The 26467-nt window shown below is 41.9% G+C and overlaps 1 protein-coding gene and 1 long non-coding RNA gene across 3 annotated transcripts in view; one reads left to right on the top strand and one right to left on the bottom strand.

Annotated features, from left to right (window-relative positions):
- Naf1 (nuclear assembly factor 1 ribonucleoprotein) overlaps positions 1–1585 on the bottom strand; it is a 30736-nt gene extending 29151 nt beyond the window's left edge. The window contains exon 1 of the mRNA NM_001024772.2: positions 1209–1585. Coding sequence (NP_001019943.1) covers positions 1209–1480 — 272 coding nt within the window. The 5' untranslated portion in view covers positions 1481–1585. The remainder of the gene's footprint in view (positions 1–1208) is intronic.
- On the top strand, positions 1433–22821 carry LOC134482367 (uncharacterized). 2 transcript variants are annotated; one of them, XR_010058372.1, is made up of 4 exons: positions 1433–1568; positions 15661–19924; positions 20880–21003; positions 22495–22821. It is a non-coding gene; the product is annotated as an uncharacterized LOC134482367 (long non-coding RNA). The 2 variants fall into 2 exon arrangements; XR_010058371.1 differs by having other exon boundaries at positions 15661–21003.
- Positions 22822–26467: the final 3646 nt, after the last annotated feature.

Genomic DNA, 26467 nt, shown 5'->3' on the forward strand with positions numbered 1-26467 from the left:
AGATGTCTGTTCATGTCACCCCAGAAAAAGTCACACAGCAATTATCAAAAAATTGAAATGAATGCTTCTACTAACAAAATACTATCCTACCTAGCACACAGTCAAAAAGCAGTACCTTTCTCATTTCTTCAAGTATGTGGTATCCTCTGACACAAGGGTCAGAAGTCAGTTCCCAACACTATTCAGTCATGCCACTGCACCATATCCCATGATTCCCTTCCAACCCTGGCTCCTGGTCTACCTCCTGCATCCCTTGCCGAGCAGTGTAGGCTCGGATGGCAAGATGACTACCATCTTAGAACTGCCAAGAAAACAAGCTGTTCATAATTGGCTTGGCTCTCTCCATCAATCTCTTCACACTTCTCTGTTAGAAACCATTTTCCCTTTCCTCTCTTTGTGGTTTTCTAAAAGTGCCCCGACTCCTGAAACGCCCCTCACCCCATGCTTATTCAAACATTTGTAGTTTGATAACCTTCTATATACTGGATCTTCTTCCACAAAGAACGCAGACAGGAAATGTCTGTGTAAAGCTCAGCGCCCAAAATACCAAAAAACTGATTGGCAAGTTTCATAAAATCCTGCTCCCTATAAAGATTCTGATTAATATCAACTGTCAAGCAACTTTAAGAGAAAGGTGGTGGGTGGCTTTACAACTCTGCACTTGTAGGGTGGAGACAAGAAGACCAGGAGTTCGACGTCAGCCCCTCCAGCTATAGACCAGTCTGGGTTACACCAGAAAAAAAAAAAAAAAAAAAAAAAAGAGCGAAGAATGAACTTTGAAACGTAAGTAATCCTTTTCTGATCCGCAACTCTTAAGGTTTGAAAAAAGTAGTCGATGAAAAAAGTAACAATTCTGAAGTACCACAAAATTCAGAAGTTCTAACCCAAAAGTACATGTTAAACTGAGTTCCTATGATAATAACATAGCAAAGTAACTTTACAAATAGTTTACGAATGTCGGGGTTTTTTACACTGTAAGCAGGTTGCTACCTTCCCTTGTAACTCGGCGAACTATCAAGTTTGGAAAGTAAGTGGGAACTCCTAGAAGTGAGCTGAGACTGGAAAAACAATGCGGCGACACCGGGTACCAGTCCGAGAGCACGTGCGCAGAGCATCAGCTGCGCCGCCTGGCACGGCGCGTGCACCCACTACTACCTAGGCCCCGAGTCGCCCGGCCTCGGCAGCCCCGGGGTTCGCCTGCACTCGACCTGTCCGAATCCGAGTCCGATGAGTCCGAGTCCTGCAGCTCTGGCAGCGGCTCCGCGGCGTCCGGTGCGGTGGCGCAGGGCCCGCTCGGCGGCGGTGGGTTTTCACCAGCATCCGAGCTCGGGGCTGGCGGCGGCTGCTCCCCTGCCGGCGGGGCCTGCTCCGCCTGCTCGGCGTCCGGGCGCTCCTCAGGTGGCGGCGATGCTGCGGATCCCGGGCCGGAGCCGCCGAACTTGAGCGTCTGCAGCTGCGCGGCAGCCTCCACCACCTCCATGGCGCCGCACGGGCCTAAGACGAGCTCGAGGTTCTCCTAAGAAGACGCGCACGCCTTCACGCCGCACTAAAACTCGCGCGTCTCTCAGGTAACCGCACGGCGTCATTCACGGGACTTCCGGGAAGGCGGGTGACGTCACGGACGAGACGTAGGCTCCCAGGGACTGGAGGATTTGAAGTACAGAGGAAACTTGGCTTCCGCGCGGTCCCAAGTCCGTCGTGTTCACTGCTTCTGAGGAGCTGTACCTCTCACTAAAGCTAGGGTTTCCAGGCATGATGGGAAAGAAAGGAGGATTATGGTATTAGTTTCTGTACATGAGAATCCTGAGTCAGGACGTCTTGAAAAGATACTTTGAGTAACTTCTCTTGAAAGTTAAATGAGGGGGCTGGGGATTTAGCTCAGTGGTAGAGCGCTTACCTAGGAAGTGCAAGGCCCTGGGTTCGGTCCCCAGCTCCGAAAAAAAGAACCAAAAAAAAAAAAAAAAAAAAAAAGAAAGTTAAATGAGGATAAAAAGCATTTACATTCTCACCGTAAAAGAAACATAAAAACTATTTTTTCTTTTCCAGTATATGGAAAACAGGTAAAAGGATTTTACTGATGACGTTTTGGCAATGCTATATCCTATGCAGCTTCATAGGAAGGACTCTAAAATGTAGCATGTCCTTTAGTCAGATCTAAGGCACTCAAGCCCCAAGTTCTTAAGACTTGCGAGAGAAGCCAGGTATTGGTACAGACCTTTAATCCCAGCATTCAGAAGGGAGAGAGAGAGAGAGAGAGAGAGAGAGAGAGAGAGAGAGAGAGAGAGAGAGAGTTAGAAAAAGATCAGAATTTTCTGATTTTTCTGGGTCTTCCGTTCGATGCCTCAATACCTCACCTAATAATATTGCAACAATTTAGTGCACGTTCATGAAGGACTATGGAAATTTTTTTGTGTTCTTTACTCACAATTTATTGTAGGAGCTCCACAGAAGACTCTCAAAGTAAAGGAAGAGGTAATCCAGGCATTGTTCCACATTAAAACGTTTACAGTCGAGTGTGAGTTTTAGAAGCAGAGAGGTGAAATATAGAAGAGAAGATTCCAGAGCACAGCAATGGCACGTTAAGATCGGTGGGCTGTATCCTGGAGAGCCTTCTAGATGAAGTAGGAAGTCAAGACGGCAGGCACTAACACAACGATTAGGCAGTATTTCCCAAGTAAATGCACGTGTCCTAAACCCCAATTCTATCATTTTTCCTGAAGTATGCCACCTGCTGTAACTAAATCTTAATTTTCTTATCTGTCAAATACTATCTCATCTAGTTTATAGAACATTAAATAAGGTTTTGTGGAGAAGCAAGACTTGCCTAACGTGCTTTCAGTGTACAGAAATCCCTGTCAAGTGAACTGAAGCTGGGGTTTATGAATGGTATGCATCATTGATACTGACCAATAGTGCAGAGACACCCAGCTGAATGCTACAAGACACAACATTTTATTCAGAATAATGCTATAGGCGCAAAATGATATGGGCTTTTTTTTTTTCAAGAACTAGATGATGGCAATCTGAACTAGGGGTTAAGTCAATGAGGTAATAAATGACAATTCAAAATCTTAAGACTGAAAACAAGGTACTAGAAAATCTGTGACCTATGAAAGAGCAAAGATGTTGATATTGCCTGTAAAACTGCAGAAATTGGAAAATGCTAATGAAATGTGGGAAATTGACTCAGAGGGGGAAAAAAAAAAACTTCACGATTCATTGAAAATGCCAAAAGAAATTTAAAAGTACAAGACAGACATTCAATAAAACGTTAGGTCAGAAGCAGAGTTCAAGGATAACTCCCAAATTCATCTGCTCATTCCAAAATTGTTTATTTAGCACTGTTTTGAGCTGTGCACGGCTGTATAACTTGTTTGGACAGAAGATTAATGAATCACAATCCTTCAGAAGAAAGTCATAGATCAGTAAAAACAATAAGTTGGAAAAGGAGGTATTTGTGTAGTAGAGGAAATTACTTTAGAAGCATGACTATAGCGTTTGGTTTGGTTTGATTTGGTTTGGGTTGGGTTGGTTTGGGTTGGGTTGTTGTGATGTATTGTACTTTGGTTTGGTTTGGTTTTGGTTTGGTTGGGTTTGGGTTTAGATTTGGGTTGGTTTGGTGTGGTGTGGGTTGGTTTGGTTTGGGTTTGGGTTTGGTTTAGGTTGGGTTGGTTTGGTGTGGTGTGGGTTGGTTTGGTTTGGTTTTGGTTTGGTTTGGTTTTGGTTTGGTTTGGTTTTGGTTTGGTTTGGTTTGGTTTTGGGTTGGGTTTGGTTGGGTTGGGTTTGGTTTGGTTTGATTTGGTTTTGGTTTTAGGTTGGGTTGGGTTAGATTGGGTTTGGTTTTGGTTTGGTTTTGGGTTGGTTTTGGTTTTGGGTTGGTTTTGGGTTTGGGTTGGGTTGGGTTAGGTTGGGTTTGGTTTTGGGTTGGGTTGGATTTGGTTGGGTTGGGTTGGGTTTAGTTTTGGTTTGGTTTGGTTTTGGTTTGGTTTTGGTTTTGGGTTGGGTTGGGTTGGGTTGGGTTTTGGTTTGGTTTGGTTTTGGTTTTGGGTTGGGTTGGGTTAGGTTGGGTTGGGTTGGTTTTTTGAGCAGTATTTCTCTATGTATCCCTGACTGTCCTGGAGCTATATATTAGGCCGGCCTCCAACTCACAGAAATCTGCCTGTCTCTGCCTCTTGACATTAAAGGTGTGCATCACCTCCCCTGGGATTTTTCTGTTTTGTTTTCATTCTGTGCATTTTTATGGCAAAAATGCACAGATGCGGAAAATTGGGAATGGAGTATGCAGTCTGGGAAACAACATAACTATTCACAGTGGCCATAACCCTGCCTCAAGCATATTTCAATGTCCTCACTACAGATCATTTAGCAATATGATGCTGCTGGGCTCAGGGACTTCCAGAAAACAAGACTTTTTTGAACCATAAAACAAAGCTGACCCTTCTAAGAACAGCTCAGACTTTTCTCTGTGAAGCCAATATTTTGTAACTGACCCACATCAAATACAACAATAAGGGGGAAAAGGATCACAAAGCCCAAGAATGGCCTCCACGTAGAGACCCAACTAGCTGGTAGCTACCATATCTGACTATATCTGTCCTATGTAGCTGGGCCACTAATGTCCTTCTTTGCAGTATTGTGGAGTGAAGGCAGGACCTCTAATAGGTTATTCAAAAACTCTACCACTGAGGCACGCCCCTAGCCTTACACTGTCTATCTTGTCAGACCAGGAGAAAACGGGTGAGTTCCAGCCAGTGTCTAAGCTCATCTTCAACAGAAACTGAAACAAAGTGGAAAAGTGGTCCCCAGGATAGATAGGGAGCCCCAGGATTGCCCCATACCCACCCGGCACTGTAGCAGGCTTTTACAATAGCTAAGCCTTTAAAGAAATCCAAGAATATGTTAATCTGAGAAAACAGGAAAACTTCACAAGAGAGAATTGGGGAAAAAATCAGATAGACAGTTTCCTGCTCCAAACCCTAAATATTTGCACTAACCAAAAACCAACCAAACAACAACCAAAACCAATCAAACCTAATGCCCGTCTTAGATTCCAAGTTCTACTTGATCTCATGCTGGATGCAATTTACTCTCTTATGTTTGTCTCCTGCTCTCTCCCTCTCTCTTGCGCCCCATGGTTTCCGGTTGAGAAACCCTTCAGACTGCCAGATTTGTTCTCCATTTATGATCTTTCTCCTTTGTTGGTATTAATTTTTTGTGCAAGAACAAGAATTATTTACTCATCTTACCCTGGTAACACTCCAGAAGAGACCCCTCAACCTTAGTCAACCTTAGTACTCAGGTATTACTTACTGCCTAAATTATTACTGCTCACTTTTTCTGCCCATTACCTCCAAGTTAAACTTAAGAAATTAGGAACTACTTACTATATTTATCATCCCTTATTGTCTTTTTTTCTCCTGAAAAATGAAGTCCCATGAACTGAGAACTTTCTTTGTCTGTCTATTATAGCTGTTTCTTTCTTGTCCAGATTATAATATTATGAAGACTTTTTGAAACATCTTTTGTATGTGTGTCTGCATGTATACACCATGCACATGTATGTGGGCAGGTACATATGGAGAGCCAGTCCCCTTCTTCTACCATGTGGATTCCAGGGATTGAACTCAGCTCACCAGGCTTGACAGCAGGGGGATTAACCCACTGTGCCATGTTACCAGCCCCCATAAAGATGTTTGAATAGAAGAATGAAAGAAAAACAAAAAATATAAAACTTATATTTTATTTTTTATATATTTTTACATCTAGATAACACCTAAGTTGACAGTGCAGTTGTGTTCTTTCTCTGTATGTTACTTCAGCGATATCTAAGAAAGCCACTGTTGCAGATAAAATTCTCTTGTTCCTGAGATGGGGACAATCTGGGTTTTAGAATAAGAATAGCTGTACCTGTGCCTGGCTTTGAAATAGGTCACTCTTTCACAATTGATGCTTTTTCTAAGTGCTCAAATGTTTCAAAATGTCCTGAATTTACCTCCAGTACTTCTAGAACCTTCCTGCCTACTGCATTATTTCTAATAGCTGCTAAACTTAGCCTGAAGTGTTTAGCCCAAGGCTAACTCTAACTTTTTGGCATCTGAATACCTGACAGAATCACCAGTAAAATTTGGAGAGGAGAATTTGCCTCATGTTGGATTAGTTACAAGTCAAAGGCCAAATCCCACTTCAGAATGACACATTATTTAATATGTGAAAATAACTTAGGAAGACAATTTAACAAATATCAATATTCTGTACACTGTTACGACTGAAAAATTACTTTACAAAGAAAACAAACAGACAAAAAAGAAAACAAACAAAAATGAGGCCGTTGCTCTGCACTGTCTGTGTTGCTGTTCAAAATGTAGAAGGAGGTTAACACCTGTCACGGAGCACTATGTAGAATCTTAGGCCTTGCCCCAGACCTTCTACATTACAATCCACATTTTTAACTGAGTTTTCGGGGGTGGGAGGCGGATCCTACCTGTAATCCCAGCATTCACTTGGGGGACTGAAGCAGGAGTACCCTAGGGAGTTTAAAGCTACTTAGGGCTTGTAGTCTTAGTAAGACCCGACTTCAAAAACATAAATCAGAGTTGGTGAAATAGTTCAGTCAGGGGTGTGCTTGCTTATGCAAGCATGCAGGGCTGAGAGCCATCCCTGGAACCCACTTAAAAAAAACTATATGTGAAAGGAAGGCAGGAAGGCAGGAAGGAAGGGAGGGAGGGAGGAAGGGAGAGAGGAGAAAGAAAAGATGAAGGAAGGAAAAAGAAAGAGAGAGAAAGAAAAAGGAATGTCAGACAGGTTTAGTGTCTTAGTTCAGGTTTTATTGCTGTGAGAAGACTCCATGACCATGACAACTCTTACAAAGAAAAACTATAGTATGAATATTTTAATAAATCCCGGCACGGTGTTACTACCCACTGCAATGGTTTACGTTGCCGAATGTAAGATACATGCAGCTTTTATATTTCAATATCCTTAAGCAGCACAATAGCTGGGCAGAGTCTACCCTCCATGCTGTTAGAATCTACCTCCCACCGGGAACTCCGATTGACTACTTACTAATTTCTATGTTCCATCTTGTCTGCTCTTAACTCAGTTAGTCAGCCTTCCGGCCCAGAGCCCAGGGTGCTCTCCTTGCTTCTCTACACTCTCTCTCCTTCACAGACCTAAAGCATGATATTTCTTTCCCTCCTGCTTCCTCAAGGTCCCAAGTCCAGTAAACCTAAAACCCCACCTATGTCTCTCCTCCACAGCTATTGGCTGCTGGCACCTTTATTTACCAATCAGAATTAACTGGTACAGGTTCCCAAAAGCTACCTGCAGACCCTCTTGTGCAAACAGTTTTGGGGGATCCAATTGTGTTAGAATACAAGCAGCTACAGAAAGCTTGCAATTGTTATCATTGTGGGAACCATGGCAACGTGCAAGCAGACATGGTGCAGGAGAAGGATCCACAGGCAGCAGATGGGGACTGCCTATCTCACTGAGTGTTCCAGAGATATAGAACTTCAAAGTCTGCCCCAACAGTGCCACACTTCCTCTGACAAAGACCTAATCCAATAAGGCCACACTTCCAAATAATGCCATCCCTTGTGGCCAAGCATTCAAACACATGAATCTATGAGGGACATACCTATTCAAACCACCACATGTAGTGTCACATATACCAATGCCTTTTCTGAGGAGGAAAAATAAGGAAGGATATGAGCAGACCTTGGAGAGGCTCCGTTGCCACTTAGCCTAACTCTACACAGTTCTGGGCTCTTGAAAATCCTTGTCTCAAAAATTATGGGCAATGCACAGTCAGTGAGAACAGTCCAGGTATTGAATATCTTATTGTCTTAGTCAGGGTTTCTATTCCTGTAGCCAAGCAAGCAAGTTGGGGAGGAAAGGGTTTATTCAGCTTACACTTCCACACTGCTGTTTCATCACTAAAGGAAGTCAGGACAGGAACTCAAGCAAGTCAGGAAACAGGAGCTGATACAGAGGCCATGGAGGGATATTACTTACTGGCTTGCTACCCCTGGCTTGCTCAGCTTGCTTTCTTATAGAAGCCAGGACCACCAGCACAGGGATGGCACCACACACCATGGATCCTCCCACCCTTGATCAGTAATTGAGAAAATGCCTTACAGCTGGATCTCATGGAGGCGTTTCCTCAAGGGAGGCTCCTTTCTCTGTGATAACTCCAGCTTGTGTCAAGTTGACACACAAAACCAGCCAGTACACTTATTGTAGGCCACCCCACATTCTTAGGTTAGCAACAAGTTCCTCAAACTCCCAAATGCTCAGCTTCTCTTCTTCACACTTCTCCTTTGGTCCCCATTCTCATAACAGTTCCACTGCCTGCCAGTCACTCACTATGTACAAAGTCCCAGACCTGCAAATATGCTGAGGGATTTTGTCTGAGTCACTTAGTTTTCTCTGTCTCCTATTTATTCACTTAATTGACAAGTCAACAAATCTGCGTTAAATAGAGCCCTAGCTGTAGGGGGAATCATGATTAACTAAAAAGCTCATGAGCTCATAGAACTCATAATGTAATCTTCTGCTTTACATGAGATATGACGTGAAGGCCATCCATAGATGCCAAGAAAGTCATGGGAAGCTGGGAGGCTGAAGACATTGTGAGGAGCTGTGGTGGATTGAATATGCTTACTCCATAGGGAATGGTACTAGTAGGAGTTGTGGCCTGGTTGGAGGATGTGTGTCACTGTAAAGGTGGGCTTTCAGGCCTGCTATGCTCAGGCTTGGTCCAGTGCACAAGAGAGCCTCCTGAATGCCTGCAGAAGGCATTCGGATCAAGATGTAGAATTCTCAGGTTTTTTCCCAGCACCATGACTGCCTGAACACTGCCATGTTTCTCATTGTGATATAAAGGACTGAGCCTCTAAAACTATAAGCCAGCCCCAACTTGGTCATGGTATTTCTTTTGTTTTAATTTTTGTATTGGTTATTTTATTTATTAACATTTCAAATGTTATCCCCTTTCCCAGTTTCCCCTCTGAAAACTCCCATCCCACCCCTCTACCCCCTACCCCTATGAAGGTGCTCCCCCACCCACCCACCCATACTACCTCATTGCCTCAGCATTCCTCTATGCTGGGGCATCAAGCCTTTATAGGAAAGACCAAGGGCTTCCCCTCTCATGGCATCTCTTCACAGCAAAAAATCCCTAACTAAGGAGCCTTGGACAAATAAAATATTTTATTCACCAACACACTGATCACTTAGCAGAGAGCCTCCTGAAGGAATCCTGGCCCTGAAGGAACCCAGACACATGTTAACATACAGGCCTCACACATGCAGGCACAGCACACACATAGACTGTCACACAGACTGCAAGTAAGTAGACACCCATACCTTCAGAAAAACTCACAAGCAGGCTTCTCATCACTGTCAGTCAGGGTTCTATTGCTCTGAAGAGACACCACAACTGTAACTGCTCTGATAAAGGAAAACATTTAACTGGGGCTGGCTTACGGTTCAGAGGTGTAAGCCATTATCATCACAGCAGGAAGCATAGTGATATTTAGGCAGACATGGTGCTGGATAAGGAGCTTAGAATTCTACATCTGGTTTGGAAGGCAGCAGGAAGAGAAACTGAAACAAAATGGACATGGCCTGAGCATCATGAAAACCCAATGCCCACTCCCAGTGACACGCCTCCTCCAATAAGGCCACACCTCCCAACAGTGCTAGTTTCTATGAACCTATGGAGACATTTTCATTCAAACTATCGTATTTTTGTATTATACAGAATCACACAAAAATGTTACTCTGCACAAAACAGTTAGTTCTACAACAGATTCTATCACTAGTCACCTTTGGGACCCTTAGACATCTGGTGTCAGCCATTTTGTGCTGACTCATACCCAGTGTCAGTGCCTTACAGCCTTTCAGCAGATTGCCACAAGAACAAGGATTAATAAATGTACTGAAACTTTTCAGGTAGCCCTCAAGGAGAAGATCAAAAAAAGGTGAGGCTGGCATCTAAGAGTCAGGCAGCTCACAATTAACTACCTGTGACTGCAGCTTCAGTGTATCTGATGCCCTCTTCTGGCTTCCAAGAGCACCCCCATGCAAGTACACACACACACACACACACACACACACACACACACACACACACACACTGAACTTTGCAAAAAAGAGTAACTCTCCTACTTCCTACTCTCCTCTAACACTCAGACAGTAGCAAATGACTTATCCTATTGCTGAGCTTGGAGTAACAACTGCACATATTGGCTAGCTGGATACATCTGGGAATTCAGTAAGTTCTGTATCCTTTCAAAGACTGAATTTTGAATTACCCTCTGTTGTATAATGTAATACTAACAAGTGCACATATATGCCAGCTCTGCTCTGTATGCCAGGTACTGTTCTAAGCATTATATTAAATTCATTTTCTCCATAAATATTAGATAGAATTATTATCTCTAGTTTATGAATAAGGAAATTGAAACTTAAGGAGGTTTAATTAGATTATATAGCTAGGATAGATTCTGACTATTCCTCCAGAGGAACATTGAAAATTCTAACTAGTAGAGTGACTGGATAGAGAGATCTGTCGATCTCAAAAAGGCTATTTTGCTTCATGTCTAAAATCAGGTTTTCAAATCAAATCATTGTGATGGTCTTTCTGCTCCTCCTCCTCCTTCTCCACCGCCACTACCACCACCACCACCTCTTCCTCCTCCTCTTCTTGTGTGTGTCTTCTTGTGTCCTGTGTTCAGAGTGCATGCATGTGGAAGCAAGAGGTCAACTGTAGGCATGATTCACATTTTTACTTGAAACAAGGTCCCAATAAATTGCTCAGGTTGGCCTCAAACTTGACATCCTCCTGCTTCAGCATCCTGAGTAAGTGTGATCATGAGTATATGTTCTGGTTCTAAGTAATTTTATCAATAATTAGGATAATTTTCCAACCAAGCACTCCCATGTCCCATTTCTAAATTGCTCTATACTCTGGTGGAAAACAAACACATGGAGTTTATTGGAAACTCTAGAAATTACACAGTGAAGTGAAGAGATTTCAACAGGCAATGCTAGCTGGAAACACCCTCCTTGAAGAATGTTACATTCTATTTGTTTCTAAACATTTGTTTCTAAAGGGAAGAGGTGTTCATACTTAGCACTAAAAAATTCATTTTGTAGGTGGTTTTCTCGTCATGAACTCTGGTTATTACATATAACTATTACTAATGATGGCAGAACCCACCAGTCACACTTCATTACTGAGAACTTGAAATGTGGATAAGGCAGTTGAAACCAAAAAAAATAAAAGTATTTACTTCTGTTTAATAACTTAGTTTCAATTTACATGTTCCTCCAGGTAGAGTATAAAGAGACTAGGTAAGACTAAATTCAAGGGATAAACCTATCTAGACCCAAAGTTATATATTGCTAAGGCAGTGACCATGTTGGATGATGGCATTTCAAGTTTTTATAATCCTGCTCAGACACTGTCTAGTGTTTCTCTTATGGTAGACATCCTTCAGTTCCCAGCGGACACTTGCTTGGTGTCTAGTGTTTCTTTGATAGTGGAAGTGCATCCCATTCCAGTAGACACTCCCATGGTCAACCGTTACACTTGTCATTCCATCATGACCCTGGTTATCTCTGATTCCCAAAAGTGGCCCATGCTGAGCACACTTCACATTTATTTTGTTGGGAACTGATGCTCTCATGAAGCAAGGCAGCCATCTCATTGGAAACCCAAGGGTCAAATCACAACTTGATTTTATTTTTTAAATTTAATTATCATTCATTTTATTTTCTCAAACTCCATTAAATATATTTTGCCTGCCCAAAACGACACAAAATAGACTATGAAAGTAGGAAGGATTGGAGCTGGGGAGATGGATGGGAGCTGGAGCTCTTGCCATGCAAGCATGAGGACCCAGAATCCATGTGAAAGCCAGGTACAAAGCCACATGCTGTAATTCCAGCACTGGGGAATCAGAGACAGGCAGATCTGTGGACCTCCAAGGCCAGCCATGTTGGTCGTATCTGTAAACCCCAGATTACAGATTGCAGCCAGGGAGAGACTCTGGTTGAAAAACTAAAGGGGTGAACGGTTGAGCAAGACACTCAGCATTGACTCAGCCTCCATACACACTTGCAAATATGAGCACATGCATATGCATTAACAAAGGAAGAGGGAGCGATTACTCCTCACCAGGTAGGTTTAATGGGATGGTGCAAGGGGAAAACAGTAAACCTGATTTTATTTTAAATTTCTTCCTTTTTTTCCTTTTTTTTTTTTTTTTTTTTTTGGTTCTTTTTTTCGGAGCTGGGGACCGACCTTTTTTTTCCTTTTTATCATTCTTTATTCAGTACTGACTTTTAAAAACATATTTTAATTAAAAGAAAATTTCATCACTTTCTACTGCTTCCCTTTTCCATCCCTTCCCAGCTACCCTCCCTCCAACCCTTCCCATGGTCCATCTCTCTAGTGGATAGTTTCTTCTCCTTTGCTTTTTATTGTCACGTGCAGATGTCTCACAGATTGTTTTTGTAGAAAACTGGTTTTTATATGACACTGGTCCCCCACATTTCAAATGCCAGGCATGGCTATACAGGCATAGTCCTCAGACCTATTATCTGCTAATCAAAATATAGGAAACTTCCTGCCACTGTATACTCTCATAGCCACAGCCAAGACTCCACAAAGTGCACCAGCAGCATGCTTCTCTGAGTGCAAAAGGCAATTCAAGCAAACTACTGCAAAGTGACCCACACCAGCATCAGTGTTTGTTAGTTTATTTTTTTGTCAGTTTGGCACATGACAAAATATATTTTATCCAAACTCAATTTCCAATGCCTCACTAGAATATGATCCTGATGAGCCCACCAGGGGCCTACTTGCTGCCTAGTCACCATCCTATTGCATGAAGAGATACCATGACCGAGCCAACTCTTATAAAAGAAAGCATGTACTTGGAGCCTTGCTTACAGTTTCAGAGGTTTAGTTAAATATCATCATGGTAGGGAACGTGGTAGCAAGAATACCAGGCATGGTGCTAGACAAGTAGTTGTTAGGTACATCCTGATCCACAGACACAGAAGGAAACTAAACATGGCATGGGCTTTTGAACCTCAAAGCCCACCCCTAGTGACATGCTTCCTCCAACAAGGCCGCATCTCCTAATCCTTCTAATCCTTTCAAAGAGTGTCATTTCCTGGTGACTAAGCATTCAAATATATGAGCCTATGCAGCATTCTTAATCAAACCAACACACTGCGCAAAACGTATGCCAGACTAGCAATGTAGGCAATAAGAGAGGAAGGAAAGAATGACCACGCCCTGGGCTGGAGAGATGGCTCAGTGGTTAAGAGCCCCGACTGCTCTTCCAGAGGTCCTGAGTTCAATTCCCAGCATCCACATGGTGGCTCACAACCATCTGTAAAGAGATCCGATGCCCTCTTCTGGTGTATCTGAAGACAGCTACAGTGTACTTATATATAATAAATGAATAAATCCTTAAAAAAAAAAAGAATGACCACGCCCTTCCTGGCAAATCAGTTTGCAGTAGACTTGGGGTTCTAGGTCAAAGGGTTCTGTGACATGTTGGACACAAATGATGCTTTGTAGCCTCCTCTATAGATTTCACTCAGCAGGCCAGGCTAACCTTGAACTCTAGATCCTCTTGCCACTGGAGAAAATTTTCTCAAGAATTGGAATTATTTTTTTCACTTATCTTCTTCTTGGAACCCCTTTGTAAAATTTCCCCCCATTGTCATCTCATATTTGGATTCACTTTTCAAGTCTCTTTGTTCTTTGATCATTGCCTTAGCTAAGGTTCCTATAGCTGTGATGAAACACCATGACAAAAAGCAAGAGTTGGAGAGAAAAGCATTTACTTGGCTTATAGTTACACATTCTAGTCCATCATTGAAGGAAGTCAAGGAAGGAACTCAAACAGTGCAGGAACCTGGAGGCAGGAGCGGTCACAGAGACCATGGAGGGGTGTTGCTTTCTGGTTTGCTCCCCATAGCTTACTCAGCCAACTTTTTTTAATTTTATTTTTAGAATGAAACCAGAACCCAGGATCACCTGCCTCAGGGTGACCCCACCCACAGTGGGCTGGGCCCCCCCACATTGATCATTAATTAAGAAAATGCCTTGCTGGTTGGTGGTGGTACATTCCTTTAATCCCAGCCTTCAGGAGTCAGAGGCAGGCCTATCTCTGTGAGTTCAAGGCCAGCCTGATCTACAGAGTAAGTTCCAGGAAAACCAGGGCTATATAGATAAATACACTATTGAAAAAATGAAAAAGAGACAAACAATTAAATAAAATGCCCTGCAGACCTGCCGACAGCCCGGTCTTATTGAGGCATTTTTTTCAACTGTGGGTCCCTCCTCATAGTGACTCCAGCTTGTGTCAAGTTGACATCCAACTATCCAGACCAGGCATTATATCAAAGTTGCTTCTTTATCCTCTATAGATCTCAAAATTGCTATTGAGGGTTTCCTTCCCAGAAAAGTGATTTCATCACTGGGAGGACAGAGGGGCAAAATTTTGCAGAGTATATTGAGAAGCAACAGCTGACTGATTCCATGAGGGACCCAAAAATGGATTGCAAAATATGATTAGGATTAGTTGTTATTTTTTCTTTTAAGTTTTTAATATAACATATGACATAATATATAACATAATAAAATAATATAATGTATAAAAATAAATAAGAAAATAACAGAATTTAATAATATACATGAGATATAATATAATAAAATATAAGTAAGTAATATAATAAGATATATAATAAAACATAATATAAAACAAAAACTAACCCTTCTGAATTGGACAAAACAAACAAAAAAGAAGAAAAAGAACCCAAGAGAAATCACAAGAATCAGAGACCCACCTGCTTACATATTCAAGAATCTCATAAAAACACTAAACTGGAAGCCATAATACATACACAGAGGACCTGGTGCAGACTCTTGTGGGTCCTGTTCATGCTGTGTAAGATGCCGTGAGTTCATAGGAACTTTGATTTTCAGGACCCTGTTTTCATGGTGCCTTCTATACCCTCTAGCTACTCCACTTTCCTACCTCTTCTACAAGGTTCCCTGGTCTCTCACTTTCTGTGTAATATCTGTAGGTCTTTGCGTTTATTCCCATGTGCTGCAGGAGGAAGTTTCTCTGGTGATAGCTGGGCAAGGCACTGATCTATGGGTACAGCAGAATGTCACCAGGACTCATTTTATTGCCTTTTTTCTTTCACCAGTAGCATTTGGTTTCACCCGAGTTCCCCGGGCTGTCTAGTCTTTGGTCATCCAAACAGTACTGGGAATGGGTTCTATCTCATGGCATGGGTCTTAAGCCAAATCAGATGCTGGTTGGCTACTCCCAAAAGCTTTGTGTCAGCATTGACCTAGCACATTTTACAGTCAGGATGCCATTGTAGATGAGAGGGTTACTGCCTGGTTGGGTGTTTATGGCTTGTTGGAATCCTAAAGAGTAACTTTGTCTACCAAAGGCACAAGCGCATTGGGGCAAAGGCTCTATGTAGGCACCAGCTCAACACCTTCATGTCCAATGGCTTTTGTAGGTGTTCTATTGAACAATGGGACCTTGATGTCACTTTATGTAGATTAATCTATAGTTTTGACAACAGCCTGTGTTTTCTTTGTTTGTTTGTTTCCAGGCTAACAACACATTTAAATGTACCCCAGTTTCGATATTGGAAGTTTTATTTGGTGACAAGTGATGGCCAGTTGGGGCTCTGTCTCCTCCTTCATTTGGTAATATCTTTTATATATATATATAATATGTGTGTATATATATAATAATATATATATAATATGTATATATATTAGAAAGTAGGAAAAGATTTTTACCAACTACCGACTGAGAGAGCTAATATACAAAATATATAAAGAATTCAATAAACTAGATATCAAGAAAACAAAGAACCCAGTTTAAAAGTTTGGTACAGATCGAAACAGAATTCTCAGAAGACCTCCAATGGCTGAAAGACAAAGAAATGTTCAACATCCTTAGCCGTCAGGGAAATGCAAATCAAAATTAATTTGAGATCTCATCTTACACCTGTCAGAATGGCTAAGATCCAGAAACAAGTGACAGCTCAGCTCGTGCTGGTGAAGATGTGGCATAAGGGGAGCACTCCTCCATTGCTGGTGGGAGTGCAAACTTGTACACCAACTATGGAAATCAGTATGGCAGGTTTTCAGGAAGATAGGAATCCATCTACCTCAAGCCCCATCTATATCGCTCTTGGGCATAGACCCAAAGGATACTATGCTTCCTCCCACCACAGAGACACTCGGTGAACCATGTTTATTGCTACTCAAGTCCTAATACCTAGAGACGGGAAGTAACCTAGACGCCCAACACATGAGTGGATAAAGAAAATGTGCTACATCTACACAGTGCAGTATTGCTCAGCATAAAAAAAAATCATGAAATTCTGGAGCAAATGTTTGTACGTAGAAAAAAGGTCATTCTGAGAGAGGTATCCCTGACTCAGAAAGACAAGTATGGTATGTAATCGCTTACATATGGATTTTAGCTGTGTAATCAAGAACAACCATGCTTCAATCCATAGAACCACAGGGCTTAGATTAGAGTACAGATCTTGTTAGGAGAGGGAATTAGATCATTACAGATGGATGGGGCAGGAGCTGGAGCAGGCAGATCAAATGGGGGTGGGGAAAGAGGGGGAACAAACAAGGGAGGGAGGATGTGCAGAGATGGCGAAAATTATGGACCCCTTGAAGGGTAGTATGGAAATCTAATACACAGATTCTTTTATATCCTGGAACAGGCCAATTTCGTCCTGCCTGTGGGTAAATTAGGCACACATTTAAGATGAAAGTGGTCAGTTCATTTGAATGCTAATGGGGAGGAATCCTGATTGTTCCATGGGACCCACAGATTGGAAATCCTGAAAGCAAGGGAGAGAGACACCATTAAAAAGTTCCAAGGGGGCAAAAAGAACCAGGTAGTAAAAAGAATTGCATTTTAGTTTTTTACCTCAGACTAGGTTTATGAATTCATCATAAAACCTGAGCTGAATACGGGTTCCCTCAAGATTTTTATAGACGTTTCCTTGTCTTTATATGTGTAATCCTCAACAACTACCTACAGAGCCGGGCTGCCTTGCTCCTGTCTCCTGTCAGTACCTTGGCTAATCCTGCCTCATAAACTCTGCTTTACCGGGACTATAGCATCCTTTAGCTGGGGCTTGCTGCTGTGAACCGGCCACCACCCACCTGTGTCACATTTACTGAACTAAATGTGACAGTACTAGGAGGCAGAGTTGCCAGAAAAAAGACCGCAGTTCATCTGAACTTAGCCAACACAAGGTGGACACAGGATAATTCATGCAGTTCCTCTGCTGTGTTTGACTTTTGTTCATTTTCAGACTTCTGGGGTTAATCCCCTTTTTCTAAGTAGTAGTTTGAGGAATAATCCAAGTGTTTCTGTGCGTGACCTCTAATTTAGTCGCGGAGTTACTAAAATGGATTTTTCTTTTCCAGGCACAATATAAAGCCACCTGAAAGTTAAACAGAGGTCAATCAATAGACGAATGGTTTCACAAAATAGCAAATGTGGCAGCTGTCAACATTTCCAATCTGGGAAAGATGCTATCAGAACAGATGTTTTGTGGTTTGTGTGCTGGATGGGAGAAAATTGTTTTCACCCAGCTTCACTGAGATTTGCTGATGGGTGACTGAAAAGTTCTTACAGGAAATATTGTATTTTTGTCTTTTATTCAAAAATCAAGTGTGTCAAGGTTATTTATTCCCAGAATTAAATTATAATGCCAATCAGTAGATTAGTTGGTGCAGGTATCTCTGGAAATAAAATACTTGGATGACAGAGAAAAGAGATACTTTGGCCTAATTAACCCTGGAGTTTTATTGTCACATGCAATCTTGTATTTTGATGAAATCAGACAATGGCATTTCTCCAGGCTTCTTTTCTCCTGCGGTCCGGTGAGTAACCCACTTCTTAATACTTCTAAAAGTCTTTTACTTGTATTTATTACGTGTGCCTACCTGGTGTGCAAATGCTCATGCTTGTCGTGTGTCCATGCCATGGATCCTGTGTGGAGGTCAGAAGAGTTCCCCCGACGTGGGTTCCAGGGAGCAAATGAGATCTTCTTCATCAGGTGACAAGTACCCTTCTCACTGAGCCGTTTCTCCTGCCACCTTTCCATTCCTGAATCTTGCCTTCATGCAAAGGCAGAGTCCCTCCGACCAATAACCATTTTTACTGCTTACCAGTCAAGTATCATGTTAAGAAATACTGCTTTGCTAATTGCATGCAACCCACTTCAACTATATACTCAATTTCCTCGTTTAAGCGGTTGGCTTAAAACCTTTTTAAGAGCTGAGCTTGGTGATACATGCCTACAATTCCAGCGATTCGGGAGGCTGAGGCAGAAGGATCATAAGTTCAAGGCCAGTCTTGAGTACTAGCAAGAGCCTTTCACAACCAAAAGAGAGCAAAGCAAAGCCCACTAGACTGTTATTAGTTTTTATGCATATTTCATATGGGATGTCTCTACCTTCTTCTTTGTCCCCGTTATTTCCCTAGACAGTTTCACTTGTACTTTCATTCTAAATGTAGACACATGCTTTCTATGTGACAATGTAAAGTCTAGGAGCTCCAACCGAAATCAGAGAAAACCAGTATTTATCGTTGTAAAACCGGCTTAAAATTGCTTGATACGGTTTTCTCGTTACATCCATTTTTCCACAAGCAACATAGCTTTATTCTTTAAAGTTTAAAACCGTTCCATGTATATATTTGCCATGTTTTCTGTATATACTCCTCTGTTGTTGGATACCTACCTTGGTTCTATAACGTGGCTGTTGAGGATATTGCTGTAATAAACACTGATGTGCAGGGCTCTCTGAGAAAGGCCGATGTGGAGCCCTGCAGGTAAATTCCCAGGGCTGCTGAGTTATAAGGTAGTTTCATTTACAGCGTTCTTGGAAGCTTCGACACTGATCTCCATCCAGGCTAGTCTAGAGTACATTCCCATCAGCAGTGAGTAAATATTTTGGTCCACATCCTCCCCATGATTTATTTTTTTTATTTTATTTATTTTTTATGATTGACACTAGTATGGAATGTAGTTTTCCAGTCTGATTCAGTGGGAGCTGATTGAGTATTAAAAGAGATTTGGTCTTGAAGGTAGCTTGCTAACTCCTAGGCTATCAGTCTCTCTCTGCCGCTGTTGTTTGTTTGTTTAAATATGTGTGGACCTCATCCGAAAGCACTTTGGAAATATACATTCCTGTGATGCACAGGGTCATTTACTTAATTATATAAATACACTACATTGCTATTGTGTTGAGTTAAAATTTACAACAGAAGTAGGAAGTCAAACTGAAAGTGTAGATGGAGTTCTGACTGATATGTAATGTGCTATCAACACAATTCAAACTTTAAGTGTAAAAACTTAAACTAATGGCACAGAAGCTGTTTTACTCTTATCTACCACATCATTTCTTTAATAAAAAAATTTTTTTAGTCAGACTAAGCCTGCCTGGAATCTCAGCAGTTGGAGGCTGAGATGGGAAGATTATTTCTACAAAATTAAGGTCAGCCTAGGCTACAGTGAGTTCCAGTCCAGCAGGCACAGAATAGAATGGAATCTACCTTTAGGATGTGAGAAGCCATCCTCTGCTCCCTTAAGACAATCCAGCTGAGTAGGTTAATCACCTGACCCAGGGAAGTGGGCTCTGTAAGGTACACTACAGAGGGCAAAGAGAGTACTGTCCCTTTAACTGGATACTGGTCTTTTCCCTCCCAGAATTCCTACTACCTAGTGCCACTGCTACTCCACCATGACCTTGGGTCTGCCTGATGCAACTTCGTTTTCCCCCTGTGTTTTTCTTTTAGATGCTGTCCAGAACCTCCATATTCTTTCCCTGGTATTTTGGGCTTTTTACTCTGTCCCTGAAGGTCCCCTCCACATCATGTGCCTGCTTCTTTGCCTTGCGGCTGTGCCAACTCCACTCTAACAATATGGGTTTTTCTTTCTCTTCTCAGTCTTCCTCCTCCAGGCAACCGCCAAGATTTATAGCTTTCCTGCCTGAAGTTTTCTTAAACTTAGTAACATTGTCTTCAAGCTTTTGACTGAATCCATTCTTAAATTCTTTTCTTGAGTCTAAACTCCAAAGAGGACTCTGGTTTTCAATAATGCTGCCAAGGAAGAAGGAAAGAAAAAGAGAAAAAGGGAAAGAGAAAAAGGGAGAGGAAGTGAGGGAGGGGTGAGAGGGGAGAATGAAAGAAGAAAAAAAGAAAATAACCAGTCTGATAAGGATTTGTTAAATATAGTTTTCATAGCAATATTGGAATTCCACTTTCCAAGTCATAAACGTAAGGAGAATTATTAATGGGCTAGGTCTGAAATCTGAGTCCTGTACATTGGTATGCATAGTTCACAATTATTTTAAATGAGCTTTCTTTTCCATTTCTTAATTGATAAAAATGTGTAGACACTTATTGTAGACTCAAGATTAATTGAAATATGCATACATTTCAATGACCGAATTGGCTTAATGAATGCAAACTATGCCTGATTTCCCAATTCAACGAGAGTACTGCTACTGATGTGCTAGTTTCTTTGGAATATTTTATTATATAATTCAGTAAAATTTGTTAAACATTCTATAGATTCTTTGAGAGTTTTATAGGATGTATTTAAACATATTTCTACCCACGCCTTACAAGTCCACCCGACTCTTCCCTACTCACTGCCAATTTCATGTGCTCTGTTGTTTTTCTTCTTGGTAACCTATTAAGTCCAGTTTGCAATGCCCATATACCCCTGGGTATGGGGCCATCCACTGGACCTAGCAAGGCCCACACTTTCTCTTTTCCCAGAATGAATTCGCTGTCAACAGCGCCTCAGTCAGAGGTGTGGTTTGTGAGCCCCTTCGCCTCTAAGGCAACTGTCCTGTCACATCCAAAGGACAATGCTTTGCTCCCAACCTTGAGTAAATATAAGGTGAAGTGTGAAATTAAGTTTTTTCTTTTTTCATTATGGAAGATTTTAATAGAGCGTTGATGTTTTAGTTAGGGTTTTCCATTGCTGTGAAGAGAAACCATGACCAACAAAACTCTTACCAATGAAAATATTTAATTGGGTCTGGTTTACAGTTTCAGAGGTTTAGTTCATTATTGTCATCGTAGGGAAACACGGCAGAGTGCAGGCAGGCATAGTTTGTGGAGAAGGAGCCAAGAGCTCTATATCATGGTCCAAAGGCAACAGAAGGAGACTGTGTGCCACACTGGGTGTAGCTGGAGCATAGGAGACCCAAAACTCACCCCCACATTGACATACTTACCAACAAGGCCATACCTATTCTGGCAAGGCTATAGTGCCACTCTCTGAGGTCAACCTTTCAAACATATAAGACTACGGAGACCATACTGATTCACACCACCACAGCAGAGGAAGGCTGGTATGACGGTGCAGTGGGTAAAATGCTTGCTGTGCAAGGCAAGCATGAGGAGGAGCCCTGGCTGTCCTGCAACTCACTGTATAGACCAGGCTGGCCTGTCACTCAAGAGATCCACCTGTGTCTTCCTCCCAAATGCTGGGATTAAATGTATGTGCACCACTGTCCAGCAGCTGGCTGGCTGGCTTTCTGCCCCTTCCTTCCTTCCTTCCTTCCTTCCTTCCTTCCTTCCTTCCTTCCTTCCTTCCTTCCTCCCTTCCTTCCTTCCCTCCTTCCTTCCTTCTTTCTTTCTCTCCTTCTTTCTTTCTTTCCTTCTTTCTTTCTTTCTTTCTTTCTTCCTTCCTTCCTTCCTTCTTTCTTTCTTTCCTTCTTTCTTTCTTTCTTTCTTTCTTTCTTTCTTTCTTTCCTTCTTTCTTTCTTCCTCTCTTCCTAAGATTTATTTTATCTGTGGATGTTTAGTCTGCATGTCTGTGTGTACAGAAGAGGATATGGGATGCCCTGGAAACGGAGTTGCAGACAGCTGTTAGCTGCCACGTGGGTGCTGGGATTTGAACCCTGATACTCCAGAAGAGGAACCAGCTCTTAACTTTTGCACCACCTCACCAGCCCCAGCAGCTATTTCTTAAAATGTGTATTTTTGTACTTTTAAAAGTAGTAATACAGATATTAATTAACAAATATTGACCATTGTTCAAATCCACATCACAAGCTTCTTTGTCACATTTTACAGCCAATTAAACTCCTGGGTTCTGTGGGGCTCGGCTTTTCGTATTTTCGTTTTGTAAAGACTAGAACTTCCTGTTCTCTTGCCTCTGCCTCTGGAGGGCTCAGTACAGGTACACGCCACCACACCTCCTTACACTTTGTTTTTATACATGATTTTAGTGTCTTTGAGAGAGGAAAAGGAGATAGCACAAAAGTCTAGCCTGAACACTATATTATCAGTATGGGTAAATTAAGTTAGGAAGGATAGTGGCTATGAATGCATATTTCTGAGAATCTTCAACAATTTGACCATTTTTTTCCTATTCTTCTAGGATCTGCTCAGACTTGGAGTTCTTACAAGGAAACAGAGCCTTGCATACCTCAGCTGCCCTGCGGTTTCCTTTACTTCAGTCATTACCAACCCTGTCTACTGAACCCTTTGAAGTCATTGATACATATTGTAAGAACTTCTGACTTCTGGCCTTAAAATTGGGTCATAGAAGCCATGAATCCATTTAAAGTCCCACTTCAGTTTTTCTGTGCTCCAATATAGTTCTGTCCCTTGTGTGCTCTGGGGATGTTATTCTTTCCCAGAATGCCCCTCTTTACAGAGGACTTTTGACTGATCTTAAAATAAAATGAGAACACTGGGGTCAATCCATAATGTTACCAAGTTTGGTCCCCGCCTCCCACCCCCTTGTTTTCTTGTTTCCTTGCTCTTATTATTTTTTTTAATGCAGGCACTAAAGAGATGTATCAGCAGTTAAGAGCCCTGGCTGCTTTTCTAGAGGACCTAGGTTCAATTCCCAACACCCATGTTGTAGTTTCTAACTACATGTAACTTCACTCCCTGCCACCACTGGGATCTGACACCCTCTTCTATTATCTGTGAGTACCAGGCACACATGTGGTACAGGGACATAGTGTAGGCAAAGCACCCATTCATGTAAAATAAATAATTAAAAACAGCAGTGTAGGGCTCACAACTGTGGTCCTAGCACAATTGTTCTGCCCAATCAACTGAGGAGTTTTAAATGTAACAGTCTTCCTGCTTGGTGGGTTGTCTCACAGGTATCCCTTTAAGCGAACAGAAAAAGTGCTGGTGTTCCCCGAGCTTTCTGGACCTGTGATTTCGGTCAGTACTCTGAAACTGAGCCCTGGATCATATTCCTTCAACCATGTCTTCTATCTCAACCTCTCATTTCCATATGTCATTCAATCCAACTATATCCTCCACAACTTCTCAAAATGTCCCACCATGCTTGTTTCTTTGCATTTCCTGTGGGGAGTGTTTATCAGTTGCCTTTAAGCTCGTGAATCACATCTAGCCTACTGATAAGCTCAAATCAATGGAATTCTTTGGGTTTTGTTACAGTGTTTCTGATCCTTGCTGTTCTTACAGATCGGATCTCCTGGGGTACTGTCAGTTATTGCCTGTTGTCTACTTTTTCAAATCACTTATGACTTTGACTTCAAAGTCCTATCTACATCTATCTCTAATGCTTGTTTTGTCTCTTCTCATTGATTTCCTTGCCTTTTGGTATACTTGTCATTTATTGTTAAAAGCCAGGCATGATGTATTTATGTGATATAGCAGGTAGACAGATTTTCAGAGGGACTACGAATTTGGCTCTTCTTGAGCTCACCTGTAAATGCTAGAAGCTTAATTTTCTCCTGGTCTCCCGTGTTTTCCTCTCCCTGTTGGTCTTGGGATTCCATTTAGTTTATGTCTCACCTCTTGAGTTAATGTAGGGGAGCTGTATTGACATTTGGTAGGTATTCGAAAAGGCTACATTCAACAACATCTTGAATTAATCACAGTCTTAGTTGTGATTGATGTGTTTTGAGGCAGTTTCTTCCCTTTCCTACAGCCCCTTATGTGAGCTAGAGAACATAGAAAGGACCAAAATGAAATGATCCACCTTACACAGACCGGGCACAATGTTCTGCCAAAGTCATTTCTTCTGTGAAGGATGTCTTGTAATGGAGAAGGTGCTGGTCATTTTCCACAGTGACTTTACCCTTCCACTGCCAAAGTCATAAGATCTTTCTCAGCTTCACTCAAAGAACTTCCTGTGCCCTTTCAGGAAGCATTTTGAACCCCAAAAGACCACCAAGGGAGCCAATTCCAATGCGATCACACTAGGGTCTTTATTCAAGCTCCAGTTTGGGCTTACCTCTGTCACTGATGCAGCAGGACAGGAGCGTGAAGCCCCAAGTCTTCAGCAGACAAGGTTTTATAGGAAATGGTGAGCAAGCGACAGGGTTTCTAATTAGAGGCAAGCACGACCATTGTAAGCCCACAGGTGGACGCTCTGAAGCAAGACCATGACCAATCACAAACGGTCTGAAGGTACATCTGCAAACTACCAGCCTAATCCTGATTGGCTGTTGCTAGGGAGTAGCTAGGGAGTAACTCTGGAGTATGGGCCAGAAACGAGCTGTGTGATTCTTTCCTGGAACTTGGGTGCAGCTTGGGTTCAACTGCAAGTCAAGTTCTCAGGCCCTTTTTCTATTAAAATGAAGGCCAGTCCCAAGATGGAGTAGGTTTGGCCTTTCAGAACCACTTGGGAAAAGTAAGTACCCAAGGCATTACTGTTACAAGTAGAACTTCTGATCATTGACTCCCTCGCTCTAAGTTTCCAGTTTCCTGTCTGATAGGCCATTTTGTTATGTCATGTTTCTTGTGTTTCTTTATGTCTCTTTTTTATTTGTTCTCTCTCTCTCTCTCTCTCTCTCTCTCTCTCTCTCTCTCTGTATGTGCATATACATGACTGTGGGGTTACATGCATGTATGTACACATGGAGGTCATCAAACCAAAAGTTTACCATTATGTAGCTGACTAGGCCGCTGGTCACTGAGCCCCTGGGATCTGCCTATCACAACACTCCAGATCTAGGATTATAGTCATGGCCAGTTTGTTATATGGATCCTAGAGATTTGAACTCATGTCCTTGAGTTTGAGTAGCAAGCACTTTTACCCATTGCACTTTCTTTCCATTTTCTCTTTTATATATTTTCTATACCTTATGTCTTCCATACTTCTGTCTATTCTGCTGTATGATCTATATTACAATGCATTTATTTTTTTTCCAACTATACTTAACCTGTTGTCAAACCTATCCACTCAGTTCTTGAACTTGGTTACAATATTCTTCAGTTCAAAGTTTAACTTTTGTTTCTTTTGCGCAGTTCATATTTCTCTGTCAAGATGACCATGATAAAAAAAAAACAAAGATGACTATGGTATATCCTTTAATAAATTGAATGTATTAATGGTAGTTATTTCTAAATTTGTGCCTAAGAACTCTATTATATGATTCTTCTGATTATTTTGCCCTCAGTATTCTTCAGGTTTTGTTTTTTTTTTTTGTACAGCCAGTAATTTTTTTTTAATGTCAGAAAACAATCATGTGATGTTTAATCTTGCCAACTTATATGGGATTTAGATTTAATTAGGTGGGTTGTGACTCTAAGTATGTTTCCCAAAAGGTCTAGCTGAGGTGAGAAGAGCCATTCCTGTTTGGGGTCTCAGACTGAATAAAAAGGAAATGGTAGCATTCAGTTCTCTCTCTCTCTCTCTCTCTCTCTCTCTCTCTCTCTCTCTCTCTCCCTCTCCCCTTCCCTCCCCTCCCCTCCCTTCCCCTCTTCTCCCCTCCCTTCCTCTCTCTCTGTCTCTCTCTCTCCCCCTCTTCTCTTCTTCTTCTTCTTCTTCTTCTTCTTCTTCTTCTTCTTCTTCTTCTTCTTCTTCTTCTTCTTCTTCCTTCTTCTCTCTCTCTCTCTCTCTCTCTCTCTCTCTCTCTCTCTCTCTCTCTCTCTCCTTCCTGACTGGGGTTGCAGCATGGTTAGCCATCTCAGCTCCTGCCACCATGATGGATGGTACCCTCTCGTGTGAGCCAACACAAGCCTTCCTTAAGTTGCTTTTTAGACTTTTGTCATATGAGAAAAGTGATCCTGAGTCCTAGGTCATCTCACACATCAGCTGAGTGGTTCTGACTGAAGCTTTGTTTCTGACTTACTCTCCGATCCTAGCGTGTGGGCCCTCGGAATGTGACGTGCAGTGTTTCTTCCCTGAGACCGTGTGGCTTCTTCCTACACTGCAGCTTCTGTACTCATTTTGGATCAGCAGATCTTGAGTTAACCTCTCATAACATTCTCTTTGGGATCTTAGTGTGACAAATCTGTCACTTGGCAGCTTTTCTTGTGGCTTCAAATAGATTTTATTTTTGCCTAGAACTTCTGGTTCTGGGTTGAGGTTGGAATTACTCCCCCCCTCTTTCTCTAATATGACCATAGGGAAAAAT

This window comes from Rattus norvegicus, chromosome 16 (assembly GCF_036323735.1).
Source record: "Rattus norvegicus strain BN/NHsdMcwi chromosome 16, GRCr8, whole genome shotgun sequence".
Taxonomy (NCBI): domain Eukaryota; kingdom Metazoa; phylum Chordata; class Mammalia; order Rodentia; family Muridae; genus Rattus; species Rattus norvegicus.